The 14,592-nt window shown below is 41.9% G+C and overlaps 1 protein-coding gene across 1 annotated transcript; it reads right to left on the bottom strand.

The window, feature by feature from the left end:
• Positions 1 to 37: 37 nt before the first annotated feature.
• LOC103927083 (carboxypeptidase A6) lies at positions 38 to 3,808 on the bottom strand. The gene is given in 12 exon segments (XM_009335982.3): positions 38 to 662; positions 665 to 745; positions 833 to 907; positions 1,002 to 1,074; positions 1,367 to 1,506; positions 1,793 to 1,918; positions 2,160 to 2,215; positions 2,499 to 2,568; positions 2,668 to 2,805; positions 2,944 to 3,054; positions 3,129 to 3,186; positions 3,573 to 3,808. Coding segments are annotated over 12 exon segments (1,311 nt in total). The 5' UTR covers positions 3,719 to 3,808; the 3' UTR covers positions 38 to 425.
• Positions 3,809 to 14,592: the final 10,784 nt, after the last annotated feature.

Here is a 14,592-nt window from a genome sequence, read left to right as displayed (position 1 = left end):
AGAGATTCGAGTAAAATGCAAGCATACATTCAATCCAAGCAAATAAATGATCACTTAAATTGAAAGAATATTTTGAATATTACAAATAAAACAATCACACTCTATGGGTTTAACAATTGTTCGTATCGTGGGTAAAAAATAAAAAATTTAACTTAAAGAGACATCCTTTCTAAAAAATTTGGCATGCACCCCACCCCACCCCGCTATGATATTTCTTATTTTTGCTTCTCCTTTTTCCCATGAAAACTAGGAACTTGAAATATAAAAAAAAATTCACTTCAAATTATGGACCTCAACTTCTTGCTGCTCATGGTGTTTCACAATCGGTATTGAAAATCAAAGGAGACGTGGAGGAAATGTGCGGAACAACATGTCGATCAATACAGTGCAGCATGAAGCCTCTAACATGGAGTTGTTTCTCAATATCAGATTGCAATAGCAGAAACAATTGGTCTAGCACACTTGCTTTTTGTAATTCTGGAACAGAACATGAACATTAACAGAACAGAAGATAACAAGAAGAGCCTGAAATATGTTCTTATCTCCTGCATTCCTAGTTCAAGCACCTCCATCTTCTTTCCATATCTACTACTCCTCTCGACTAAATAACCTTCAAGATACTCATCTATGGATACCCACTTGTCTAATAAGGTGGGCACAGATGCCTTGAATAATTTTCACCAAGCTGGTCTGGCCCCAATTTAAAAATTGTGAAAAATGCAGCAGACCATTCATTGAGAACTCTCTGAAACGAAAAAGATTTACACTGTTTTCATTGACTGTTGCCTCTATACATGCTGAAACTTAAAAGATGACCAAAAAACTGACATACATTGAAGGTAACGAAGTCAGTGGGATTAAACATTTTGAAGCAATCTCTTGATGAGGCCGCTCCATCTCCATATATCTGAGTCACAACAAAAAGGATGCAAATTTGTCTAGGTCCAGGTTACTTTTTGATCAGAAATTTGAAGGAAAAAATGAGGGATAACTTGACAAACCTCAAAGGTGAAAGCCATTGGCACCCTTACAATGTCGAACATAAAATCAGTTGCTGTCCCATGTGCCAGGTACCTAGAAATAAACCTTGATGAAAAAACATATAAAAACCATTTTAAAAGAGTAAGCATCGAAACCTATAAACTTTGGCTCACAATTCGAGGAGAGATGTGGGGGGAGGGGTGGTGGTAAAGTTTATTTATCCAAATAAACCACTTAAAATTTCAAACCCAGCAGGGCTTAGCCTTGCAGTCCAGCTACCACCACAAAAGATGGTTACAAAAGTATAGAGGCTGATCTTAAAATTTCAGATAACAATAGTAACAATCAACTGAACAATACAATAACGACTGCTAGTAATGCTAACCCAACAGAACCTCCACCAGACCCAACCATGCAACGCTTTTGGCAGTGCAGTTGGTTGAGTTCTTCAAGCAATGACTTCATCTGGTGGGAGGAAACTCCATCTGGGGTTGTGTTCTTATGGTCATACGGCATAAACAGAGCCTGAACAAACCCGAATCTATATAAGAAATGTCATATGCAGAGTACACAACCCTAAGTTTAAATGAAACATAAAATTGAGAATCACTGTGACACTTCAATGGTAATTGGAAAAAAAAAAAAAAAAAAAAAAAAAAAAAAAAAAAAAAAAAACAGTATAAAGTGGCAAATCATAGGGTGATATTGCATTTGGTAAAACAGAATTGCATCAATCGTTAACTTCAAAAATGGTTGATATGACTTCAGAGTCAACATGAGGGAATACTAATTGAAAGTTTATGTGACCTACCTCCATCCCAGAGTGTATATTAATCCAGATGTGTGGATCAAATGACACGGCAACTTTCCGTATTATCTGAGTTTCAGGCTCGCTGAAAGGAGCAGTTCCAGGATTTTCCTCATATGGATCATAATCCTGGGATAGAAATACAAAATAAAAGCAAAAGAATAGTCTTAAGCACAAAAAAGAAGAAATGGAATGACAGTTGAATACTGAAGTTAAGGAGAGGAAGCAGGAAACAATAACTGAAACTACATCATCATCTAACGGTGGGTTATATATTAAGTGCAGTGCTTTATAATCTTAAAGAACATCCATCTGAAGAAGACATCTTAATCAATACACTCAAAAGATAATGCAGTATAGTATGATTAACCTTCTCTTTTTTGCCCCAATCTACGCTCCAATTACGGTTGAGATCAACTCCCCTCCCTGTCCAGTATGCAAATTTAAGCATTTAACAATCTTTATAAGATGTGATAAATAAATCAAGGATTCATGCACACATACAGACATAAAATCTTGAAGAATTACCACACATGCTGGGGCATTTTACTATTGCTATCCATGAAAATATCTCTTATTAGTGTTCTTTCATATAATAGGCGAGCATTTGATTGACAGGGAATTCTATTTATAATGTTGTATGTGCGTGTGTGTGTGTGTGCACGTGGGTGCGTATATATTTTAGATCCCAGAAAACCAATTGCTTTACCATTTCTTCTCTCACAGAGGTCTCCTGCTTCAACAAGTTTACGGCCATTTAAGTTTTCTATTGGAACCACCTGAAATAAAATTAGATATCAGTACTCAAAAAATACCAACTTCTTAAAGTTATCTCCAAAGAGATAGCTAACAATTGCAGCACATTACAAAGATGTCACCTTTATCAAGAGCTTGTCCAGGGTACTGTCTAAGGAGGCTGGGTCCAGGTTGGGTAGAAACTGTTCTTTACTACAGATTGATAGGATTCGCAATGCAAGCTCGGATGTAATAAGCTCCCTTCCATGCTGCCCAAAACTCTGGAAGACAAGGAATCATCTGTCAAAAACACCAGCCATTACCAATCTGAGATTATCTATGACTATAGACAGCCAGCCCGCTATGCAAAATATAGTCAGAACAAATCGAGCTTATAAAAATACATGAAAAAAACATACAAGAAGGATCCGAAATTTTGGCTGGTCATCAGTCTCTTGACTTCTCCGACTATAGGTAACTATTGCGATCTCAGCAGAGTAGCCCTTGTTTTGAGATTTAATTGTATCCAACTGTCATTAGCATCAATTAGAACATGAAATGAATTTCAAAGGGAAAAAAATGATAGAAGGCAAAGGAAACCTACAGTGAGCTCCTCTGGGTGCCGAAAGACGAGAGCTTTAATTTCTTCCATCAAATCCCCACTGCAGACCAATAAAAAGGAAAACTTTGATGTTATACATTAATTGTAGATTATGTTTTCGTGGTTAAAATTAAATTGCCTGAGGAATTCATAACAAGTTCACATCATCAAGTAAGGCAAATAATTGAAAGGTAAGGGAGGGAATAGCCAAGATTCGCTACAATTTCTGACCAACCTAACCAACCATAGAGCCGGGAAACAAGAAATTACAGAAAGAAACAGAAAGCCCATCACAAGATTTAAACAAAAATAAATGAATCAGTAACTATCAATTCAGCAGAAGTCCGTAGAAGCCTGATGAGATTAATCAGGCAAAATACAAGGTTAGTGCAAAACGATTGGAAAACAGTAAAGAAATAAATGTTGGATAAAGAAAATAGAGGTTACCTGGAGTGATAGAGATCGCGGTTGATAGGGGTGAGAGAAGGGTGGGTGAGATTACTATTGCCATGGACGACCAAGAAAGCTTGTAACCACGCAAAGAAGTAGAGAGTGATGGATAAAGGAGAGGAGAGAGGAAGGAGATGAACCATGGCATTGGCAGTTGACGATCTGTGTTTTTTCTTTTTCTTGTTTTCACATTATTATTTCTTTCTTTTCTTTCGAGCTGTGTCTGTGTGCGCGTGGTGTGGCAAAATGGGAAGAGAAGGGCAAAAAAATGGCAAAATAAGGAAAGAAACAAGGAAAGAAACAAGGGAAAGACAAGGGTTGTCTTGTCTTTTGGTCTGTTTGTCCTGTTATTCACACACACCCCTCCCCCTCCCCACATAAAAAGTCCTCTTTCCCACCCCGTCTTTAATCTATTTTTAATGACATATTTACCCTTATGTCAAATGACGTAAATACCTAAATAATTTAAAACCCTTCTATCCCCCTCCCTCTTTCAAACCTCTCGCTGTCCAGCTCCACTATCTAGAACTCGCAACCCAAGAATCATCTTATCCATAATTCTAACCTAGTTTCTTCTTTTTGTTTTTGCAAAACTCAATAAGATCCAATTTCTTTGAATTTCATTTTATTGTTTTTTTTTTTTTTTTTTTGAAGAACTGGCATCCAATAAAACCAAGGCCGAAGCCAAAACGCACCAGAAGCTCACCGAGAGCAAGCTACAAAGGAAACCACAACTAAAACAGAGGAGGAGGATCAACACTACAGACCCAGCCCAAAGCCACGGTCTCCCCCTCCCCAGCAAAAACAAAAAAACTAATGGGGACAAGGTAACCCATCCTTGTTCAACACATGGACCAACGAAGATGGAGGGATATTAACCCAATTCACATCGCACATCTCTGGATTACTTCTCGACGCCAATACATGCGCCGCCAAATTGGCTGACCTTGGAACCCAAGCCCAGCGACAGACCTGAAAGAGCCCCCCTAGGCGCAAAGCCTTGGAAATAACGGGAAAAGCCTCCCAGCTGCCCCGCGAGCACCCCTGAGCTAAACAGAGAATATTCTCCTTAGAGTCAGACTCCACAATGATGCACTCCAACGCCAAGGTTTTGGCCAGCTCGCACCCAAGCAAGATCGCCGCTGCCTCGGCAGCAGCAACATTAGAGGCCCCAATCAAACCACGACAAGCAGCCACAAACTTCCCCGCATGATCCCTGATCACCACTCCAGCAAAACCACTTTTGGAACTGGCCTCCCAACTCGCATCCACATTCACCTTCAAGAAAGGATGGCCTGGGGGACCCCAGCAAGCTGAAGGACCAAGACGAGACAGATTCCTCTGAGGGTGACCCTCGGAAGCAACAGAAGCCTCCAAAAACCCATTCACCGAGTTCGAAATAGACAAGATGACTTGATTAGGATAAATTCCCCTGTTATCATAAACAAAACTACACCGGGTTTTCCAAATAAACCAGCAAGTAAAAGCCACTATCATCAGGATCCTAGCAATCTCATCCTTAGAGCCCAAGTCAGACCCAAGGAACGAAAGAACCCAGGCAGGAAAGTTCGATATATTTGCTCTATTCACCCGATAATTCAACGGGCCCCCAAACCAAATTGGTTCAACCCATGGGCACAGAAGGAACATATGTTCAACAGATTCATCGTGCACCAAACAAATTGGGCAACATGGGGAAGGGGAACAACGGCGCTTGAACAAATTCTCCATCGTGGCCAAAGCACGGCTCAACGCCCTCCACATAAAATTACGAACCTTCGGAGGGGTCTTCAAGTGCCAAATACATTTCCAAACAATGTCTGGGATTACAGATGAGGAAGCGGAAGGCCTGCCAATCATAGAACTCGAGTTAGCATGCTTCCAATGATACCCAGATTTCACCGAGTACACCCCATTCCTGGTAGCCGGCCAAATTAATCTATCCTCCCGAAGCCCATCACCTATGGACGTATCCAGAATGGCCTCGAAGTCCTCCAAAGAAATAAAAGGCCTAATGGCCTCAACATTCCATGTTCCGGACACTTCATTAATCAATGTGTTCACCCGCATATTCCTAGACACTCTCACACCTCCAACAGCCGTAGGTCTCCCCGCAGGGATAGACGGCACCCACCTATCATGCCACAATCTGATGCTTCTGCCATTCATAATCTGCCAATGAGCACATCTCAGAAGAATCTCACGCCCTACCAATAGACTGGACCAACCCCAAGACGCTCTTCCCCCCAAAGAAGCATCCAGGAACGAGCAGTGAGGAAAGTACCGGGCCTTGATAAGCTGCGCCCATAGCGAGTTTGGGTCATGAATCAATCTCCAACATTGTTTGGCAAGCAATGCATCATTAAACGCTTGAAAATTCCGGAACCCCATACCCCCCTCCTGCTTCGGGTACCCCAAGATACCCCGAGAAACCCAGTGGATGCCCTTCTGCCCCCCACTCTTTCCCCACCAAAACTCAGCAATTAAAGCATCAAAATCCGAACACAGTGTAGTTGGGAACTTAAAGAGATGCATGGGATAGGCAGGGATCGCTTGAATCACTGCCTTAATCATTATTTCTTTTCCTGCTTGTGAGAGGGTGCACTGTTTCCAACCCTGAACTTTTGCAAGAATTCGCTCCCTCACGAAAGCAAGCCCCTGCTTTTTTGACCGACCCCAGAAAGAAGGGAGACCCAGGTACTTCCCCGGCTCCTCCGCCAATGGTATACCGACGAAGTGACCAAGCTCAATTGACATACTTCTAGGCACATTTGCCCCAAAGAACAAACACGACTTCTGATAATTCACCAATTGCCCCGAAGCAGAACAATAATCGGCTAAGATCTTCTTCAGACTATCACAATTTTTTTTATCAGCGCGCATAAAAATCAAAGTATCGTCCGCAAAGAACAGGTGAGAAATAATCGGGCACCCATAGTTCAGTTGGATTCCCATAAACAACCTCCTTTCCACCGCCTGTTGAATAAGCTTATCCAAGACCTCACCAACAAGGATGAAGAGGTACGGAGATAGAGGGTCCCCCTGCCGAATTCCCCTAGTTGGGATGAACTGCTTCCCAGGCCGTCCATTCAGAATAATAGCAAATTCCACAGTTTTAACACAACCCATAACCAGATTCCTCCATTGGGAACAGAAACCCAACTTTTCCATGACTGCCTCAAGGAAATCCCATTCAACCCTATCATATGCCTTGTGCATATCAAGCTTCACTCCCATCTCAAACTTGCTTTTAGCCTTTCTGAGCTTCAAGAAATGGAACATCTCATGAGCAATCCCAATGTTATCTTGAATTTGTCTTCCCGTCACGAAAGCACTTTGCGTGGGGGAAATAATCTCCGATAGAAGGGGCTTGAGACGATTCGCAAGAATTTTAGAGACAATCTTGTAGGAGTAGTTGCATAAGCTAATAGGTCTGAATTGCCCGACCGAGTCCGGATTTGAGATCTTCGGAACCAACACAATATGTGTCGAGTTAAGCCGTTGTGGATCCGAGACCTCCAGCATATAATCCTGAACAATACCATTCACATCATCCATAAGGGAGTTCCAGAATGAATGATAGAATATCCCCTGGAACCCGTCAGGGCCCGGAGCTTTCAAACCTCCCATTTGTAATGCTGCCGTCTGGATTTCCTCCAAAGAAACCGGTTTAATCAAGCCGGAATTCATCTCATCACTCACCTTAAGTTGAAGACAATCCAAAGTCCTTCCCCACTCTCTAGAGCCCGAAGTAGAGAAAAGGTTTTTAAAATGATCTTCAATGTACTTCTAAACCTCACTCAGATTATCAATCCAAACTCCGTTCCCATCTTTAATCTTTACAAGCTTGTTTCTCCTTCTCCGTTGAAGCGTAGATTGATGGAAAAAGGCAGTGTTCGCATCACCTTCCTTAAGCCACTTCACCCTCGATCGCTGTTGCCAGAATTGCTCCTCAATCTCTCCCAATCTGTCAATCCGCGCCGAAACCCTCTTAATTTCCCCCCAATTTTTGCACCAATTATTTTGAAGTACCCCCAGCCTATTGATAAGACCGTCAAGCTCTCGCCCTCTTGCTTTAAATTCCTGCTGGCTCCATTTGGTTAACTTTACTCGACAATCATTCATTTTTTTCTGCCATCTCATAATACCGTCTCCACTGCACTGATGCCCCCAACAGCGATCCATAATTTCCTTACACCTCTCTTCTTTTGCCCAGTAAGCTTCGAAACGAAAGAGTTTTTTCGTTTTCACGGCCCGAGGCTGGCATTGAATAATTATAGGGCTGTGGTCCGATCCGATAGCAGTTTCATGGATGACCATAGTATTTGGCCAACAGTTTTGCCACTGCCTTTTAGCCAGGCCCCTATCCAACCGCTCCTCAACAAGTTGCCCATTTCTCATGCCTCTCCAAGTAAAGCAAGGCCCATTAAAATCCAAATCCATAAGTTCCGTACCCTTTAAGAATTCCTCCAGGTACCTTGGACGATTATAGTTCAGACTTGCTCCTCCTGATTTCTCATAATCCCAAAGTATCTCATTGAAATCTCCTCCGCAAAGCCACGGAATATTGGTCGGTCTAAACCGTTCTTTCATCCCCCTCCAAAAATCTAACTTTTCACTCCGATAAGCAGTGCCATAAACCCAAGTGACCCGAGCCCGTCGATCCGAATCCACAACAGTAATATTAGCATCAATAATATGTTTAGAAGTAAAATCAATCGTTACCTCTACCGAATCATCCCACCACAGACTTAGACCCCCAGCTCTCCCAATGGGAGAAACGTTAAACCCCTTCTGATACCCCATACGCCTTCTGACGCCCTCAACTCTGTTATCTCTCATCTTTGTTTCAGCAAGAAAAATCATGGTCGGCCTGTGCTTCCGGATGAGCCCAATTAGAGCCCGAACTACCGTGTCCGACCCTAGCCCACGGCAGTTCCAAACTAGGTGTGTCATGGCTCTCTTGCGGCTGTTGAGGGCCAGCCGCCACCACCCTTTTTTCCTTTGAGCTCCCATTGTGTCGTCAGCTCATGTGACTTCGACTCCGCCCTTACTTCATCAATATCTCACTTCTCTTCTGACTGACATGCCTCTGTTGTCGTTGTCCTGGGTAGAGGTGACTCCCAAATTGTTCCTTCAGCACTTCCTTCCCTCAGCTTATTCCTTTTCAAAGAGTACTGGATTGTCCCTAGGTTGCTCCTCTTTACACCGCTGCTCCACCCTTCTTCCGGTCGCCAGTGTTGCCCGCAAATCTCGATCATTGGCAATGCACCTCTCGATCTCCTATCAGGCCTATTTAGCGATGCCGGTGTCTCAGATTCAAGTGGGTTACCCAAGTTCGAAGAACCATCACTGATTTTGAGAGTAGGGCCACCTGTTCCCCTGTTTTGGCTTTGAGTAATTTCTCCCATCTCCTGGATCTCATGGACTCGGGCTACCTGGGGGATGAAGTGTTGGTTAGGGATATTAAGAATTGTATTAGGTTGAGGGCCCAAACACCCTATTCCCATAAACACTTGATGGGCCACTTGGGCCATGTGACCATCTATCACCCACTTTTGAGAGGGCCCATCCTGACTCCCCATACTCTTCTTCATCCTATGCCACGTTCCTTGACTTCTTCTTGAACTGCGTGCCTCCGTCTAGCTTGTTGTCCCCCTCACTGGCCCCTCCATTTCCAGACGACCAGCGGCCTCCGTGGGCCCTACGCGCCGTTGCATATTGGTCTGATCCCCTCCTCTGGTGGCTCCAGCAGGTCTCCTCTCACCCAAATTAACCACAAGAGGATGTGGCTTAGTTATCTCATCTCTAATAGGCCCCGTTCTCGTCCATTCACCATACCCCGCTGTAGAGCTCTGCCCAATCTCAAAAGAGCACTCATTACTTGCATGTCCTATCCTCCCACATTTGTAGCAGAAATCCTGGAGTCTTTCGTATCGAAATTCAATCCATGAATCCGTATTTTTCTCCCGCGGTATCCAGCATCCTTTAGCTAACGGATTTTTCGTGTTTATGATCACCCGTACCCTGAGAAATCCCCGAGCCTTTGCAGGGTCCTCAATCTCCACTACCTCACCAATCTCTTCTGCCAGTCGTCTCCCATTTGTTTCTGTACACAAACATAAAGGAACCCCCCTAATTTGAACCCAGAACGGAACCAGCTCCATAGGGATTTCCTCTATTGCAAGCTCTGGTGGCCACCTTTTAATAGAGAAGTTCTGCTTCATTACCGCCCATGGAACCTGACTCAATATCCTCTCAGCCGAGCTTTCATCCTTCACTGTGATGATAAAAGTGTTTCCATGAATCCATTTGACTTCGAATTCCCCCATTTCCTTCCACGCAGCTCTCAGAATGTTCCTGACTCCCCATTTATTCAACACTTTGTTGGTTAAAACAGTTCCCACCAGCTTTATTCCTCGTTCCATATTCGTTATCTCCATTGACTTCTCCAGGTGGACCATCAATTCTTCCACCTCCTGATTCGCCATTATCCCGATGCTGTCTCTGCCTTCTTTTTCCTCTGACCTGTTGCAAGTTTGCCTTTTTTCTATCTGTACCACTAGAAGAAACAACACAGCTATGATAGTAAAATTTAGGCCTCCTTGCCTTCCCAAAGGGTTTTTACGCCTGCTCCAGAGATCAGAATTAGCATTAAAAGGGCCGCCTTTAATTGCTTTAACCTTGTTAGGTAACATCCTGTCATAAATACCCCCAACCCTCTCCGCCAAGAATGGGTTGAAAATCCACATCACTCCTCACCCAACCCTGAACCCACCAAACGCCTGGGAAACCTAAATCCCAACTAAGAGGAGAACTCCCAAAACCACCTGGTTAAACTTCCAACACCCCCCAGTAATCACCACAAAGAAAAGAAGGAAACAGAAAATTGACAAACCAACACAGTCCCACACAGGTAGATAGTACACTTACCTCAGAGGTCTCTCACAGTAGAGAAATCGGTACTTGCAATTTCCCCCTTGGATTTTCCCCATAAATACACAACCACCAGGAACTCCCACTAGACACTTAAGACCCCAACCCCCCATCCTGAGGAAAAATTAAACACCTATCGCCCCTGTCAGATCCACCAACCATCCACCCAAACCCCTCCCACATAAAAGCCATCCGACAAAAGAAATAACTTTCCCCAACCTTCACTCTGAACCCTACCCCCAAATTGACCCTCACACCAACCAGTCACACCTCCATCCACCTACCTCCAGATAAACTACGATCCAATAAATACACCCCAAAGGGAACAACGACCTTGCAGCAAAACACTAACCCGCAACCCACGCGCACGAAGGCGGAACTCACAGCGGAGCAAGCACTCTCACACTGGGGAGAGAAAAAATAGCAATTTTTTAAAATGTTATTTTTTCATTCATTTTATTGTTAGCTACTGCCTTTGTATAATTGAAAGAAACAAAAAGTGAAAAATTGAAAATTTAGAAGAAAAATGGAGAGCCCAGCAACCAACTCCCCACATCCATGAGCTACCCACCCTATCCAATTTGACAGCAGCCATCCTCCACCGGCTTGACACTTCAACCTAATATTTTCCTTCCTCCATCTCAATCGAACTCACAAATAATAAAACTCAACTTTAACCGTGGATGTCACTCATCCTCCTCCTCCTAGTCAAAATGGGCCACGTCAAGGCCTTCCCCTCCAAATTTCCAGAGAGAAAAAATTATTTCTGGTGGGAAGGAGGTTGTTGTCGAATTGAGTCGGATGATGTTAATTGTATCTAGGATATTTCAGGAATAAAAGTGGGTGGAGAAAGAGTATTAAATATTTTTAACTTTCTATAGTGAGTGAAATTATAAGAGGGGGGGTGAGAAAATAGGACAATGGGGTGGGTCTAGTAAAACTCATAAACATTCGACGGTTGGATGGTGATATTGCTTTTTTTTTTTTTTTTTTTGGTAAATCCTTTCCAAAGAAGCAAAGGTAATTTACAAGACAAACGCCCACAAACAAATATTAACAAAACAAAAAGGAGCCACCCAAGCTAAATTAAAAAAAAAAGCCCAACTAGGACCCCAAAGTCTGATACACAACAAATGAACGTTCTAGATTCCTTCCACCGTGCAGCAGTTCTTCTCGATCAACTAAATTCGATTTCCCCAACTTACGCCACAACTCCCACCAAGCAGCACCGTCAAGATGAAATGAAGTGAAACCCCATCTCCCAGCCACGAACACCGCACCGATCTCGGCCAGAAATTGATAGAACCTCGTGGGATTACCACGAACAACACTGCCACCAAAGGCAGACAAAGGGAATGAGGTAGTGTTGTAAACACCTGAGCTGGCGTGACCACCGGAACTCTACACACCCTTTCGAAAGAACACATTAACATGTGTTGAAAGCTGATTGCAGACTGAATCGAAAGAGGTAGCAAAAGGAGAAGATAGACGCCCATAAGGTATAAAGGACTGGTTAAAACTAAGAAGGATAAATGGGGAAAAAAGGTAGCAAAAGGAACAAAAGGAGGAAATAGAAAGAAAAAAAGGCCAAATCTTCCACCTACCCGCGCCTCGGCAAGGGCCGACGATGACGAAAAGAATGGGTTGGAAGCTATTCACACTAACGATGGGAAGGGCTCTCAAGAAGAGAGAAAGCCTCTCACACTCAGAGAAAGAGTTTTAACAACATAAGGTTAGTGATATTGTTGATACCTCTGCTCCGCTCTGCTTATGAATTTCTTTCTTTCCCTTTCATTTTCCCTTTAAATTACAATAGCCTTCATGCACGTGCAAAAGACATTTTTTGAATCACGGCGTGCTACGCGCGACTTACACGTTTTAAATGTATTTATATGCGTGAATTGATAAAATGAAAGTCAAATATTTGAAGTAAATAAATAATCTAGAAATCATGCTAGAAAAAAACCCTCACAAACCAATCAAAGCAGCTGAATTCACATAATAAAATCAATCTTTCAATTTTCATCTACATTATATTGAATTTACATTAAGAATAGATAAAATAATATTTAATAAACAACTGATTGAATTACATTATTGCTAGCCCATTGTGAGGCTAAGCTGTGACATCCCATATCGCCCAGGAGAGTGATCCTTAAATGTATATTCCCATCCCTACCTAGCACGAGGCCTTTTGGGAGCTCACTGGCTTCGGGTTCCGTAGGAACTCCGAAGTTAAGCGAGAAGGGGGCTAGAGCAATCTCATGATGGGTGACCCACTGGGAAGTTGCTCGTGAGTTCCCAAAAACAAAACCGTGAGGGAATGGTAAGCCCAAAGCGGACAATATCATGCTACGGTGATAGAGTGGGCCCGGGAAGTGATCCCTCCCGGCCCTGGATGTGACAAATTGGTATCAGAGCCTAACCCTGGCCGTGGTGTGCCGACGAGGACATCGGGGCCCTAAGGGGGGTGGATTGTGACATTCCACATCGCCTAGGAGAGTGATCCTTAAATGTATATTCTCATCCCTACCTAGCACGAGGCCTTTTGGGAGCTCACTGGCTTCGGGTTCCGTAGGAACTCCGAAGTTAAGCGAGAAGGGGGTTAGAGCAATCCCATGATGGATGACCCATTGGGAAGTTGCTCGTGAGTTCCCAAAAACAAAACCGTGAAAGAATGGTAAGTCCAAAGCGGACAATATCGTGCTACGGTGATGGAGTGGGCCCAGGAAGTGATCTGACCCAGGCCGGGATGTGACATAAGCCCCACCCCCTCCCCCTTAATGTATATAATATCGTTTGTTCAAAAAAAAATCATTTGACAACTAATTTAATCACATTATTATGCATGTGAGAAAGACATTTTTTATAACCGGCATTACAAGTCTTTTAAGATGTTTTGAACATGTTTAAAAATAGAGAAAATAATATTTAATGCACATCTGATTGAATCACATTATTGTTAGCCTATTGTGAGGTACTAATTAAAAAAATGTAAAAAAATAATTAATTATTAAAAAAATACTGTTAAAATGACGAAAATATCTTGCATTATTTGGTGCATTATTTTGGGTTGTTTTCGAAATTTTTTGTTTTGGGAGCATTTTTGTCTAAATATTTTTTATGAAACTTGTGACCCCAAAAAAGATTGTTGACTTTATATATAAAGATTATTCTTTGCGAATTGCAAATTTGGAATTTGGTACTATAATTTTTTTCAACAAGTCACTTGGACGCTCATTACAATACATTTTAGGGTTATGTACAATGTTGGACATGTTACCCTCAAAAACGACACAAAATTGAGGAATTTGAGTTTATTATAACCATCTTCGTGTCATGATGATCGACCCGTTTGACACGGTAAATAAATATTTTGTGTTCCAAATTAATTTCCTTAATTAAAAAAATGACACACTTAAACATGTTTACATAATTATATCACTTTTTTATTTGATGTAAACCTATATTTGATCGGTAATTTTGTGCTTATGAACGTTAAACAGGCTAAACATATAATTATAATTGACACCATTAATAATCGTATCATATTCACATTTACAAAGAATGACCCAGTTAATCATTTTGTCATGTTCGAGTTGATCCTAATTATGTTTGTGTTGACACGAATCTAATTCGTGAACACAATTCCACCCCTACAATTTTGATACTAATATTTTGCTCAAATAAGTATTTTAGTCCCGTGTGTCTTAAAGATATAAATTTTGATATGCTTTACTCTTCTTAGTAATCTTAGTTATTTTTAATCTAATTTGATGTTAATTTTGAAGTGTGAGTTTTTTCATGTGTCACGTAATAACACATACAATACATGAAAATGAAAAAAATAAGTGGACAATAGTATCTAATGGAATAATAATACTATTTGATACAAGCGAGATTGAAGGAGATGAAATCGAATTTAAAATTCATTATTTATACACATTTACTAATTAGTTTGTCGATCACCTTTTCTTTAATAAATTGTTCAAAAAAAAAATATCTAAAAGGTGATTAAAAAGTGAGCAATAGAGGTGGTCCGAATAACATGTCCTTCATACATGGATCATAGTGTAGAGTG

This window comes from the organism of the source record quoted next, unplaced genomic scaffold, assembly GCF_019419815.1.
Source record: "Pyrus x bretschneideri cultivar Hongxiangsu unplaced genomic scaffold, Pyrus_bretschneideri_v1 Contig1, whole genome shotgun sequence".
NCBI classification, from domain to species: domain Eukaryota; kingdom Viridiplantae; phylum Streptophyta; class Magnoliopsida; order Rosales; family Rosaceae; genus Pyrus; species Pyrus x bretschneideri.
The sequence above is the reverse complement of the archived record's forward strand: the minus strand, read 5'-3'. Positions and strand labels throughout refer to the sequence as shown.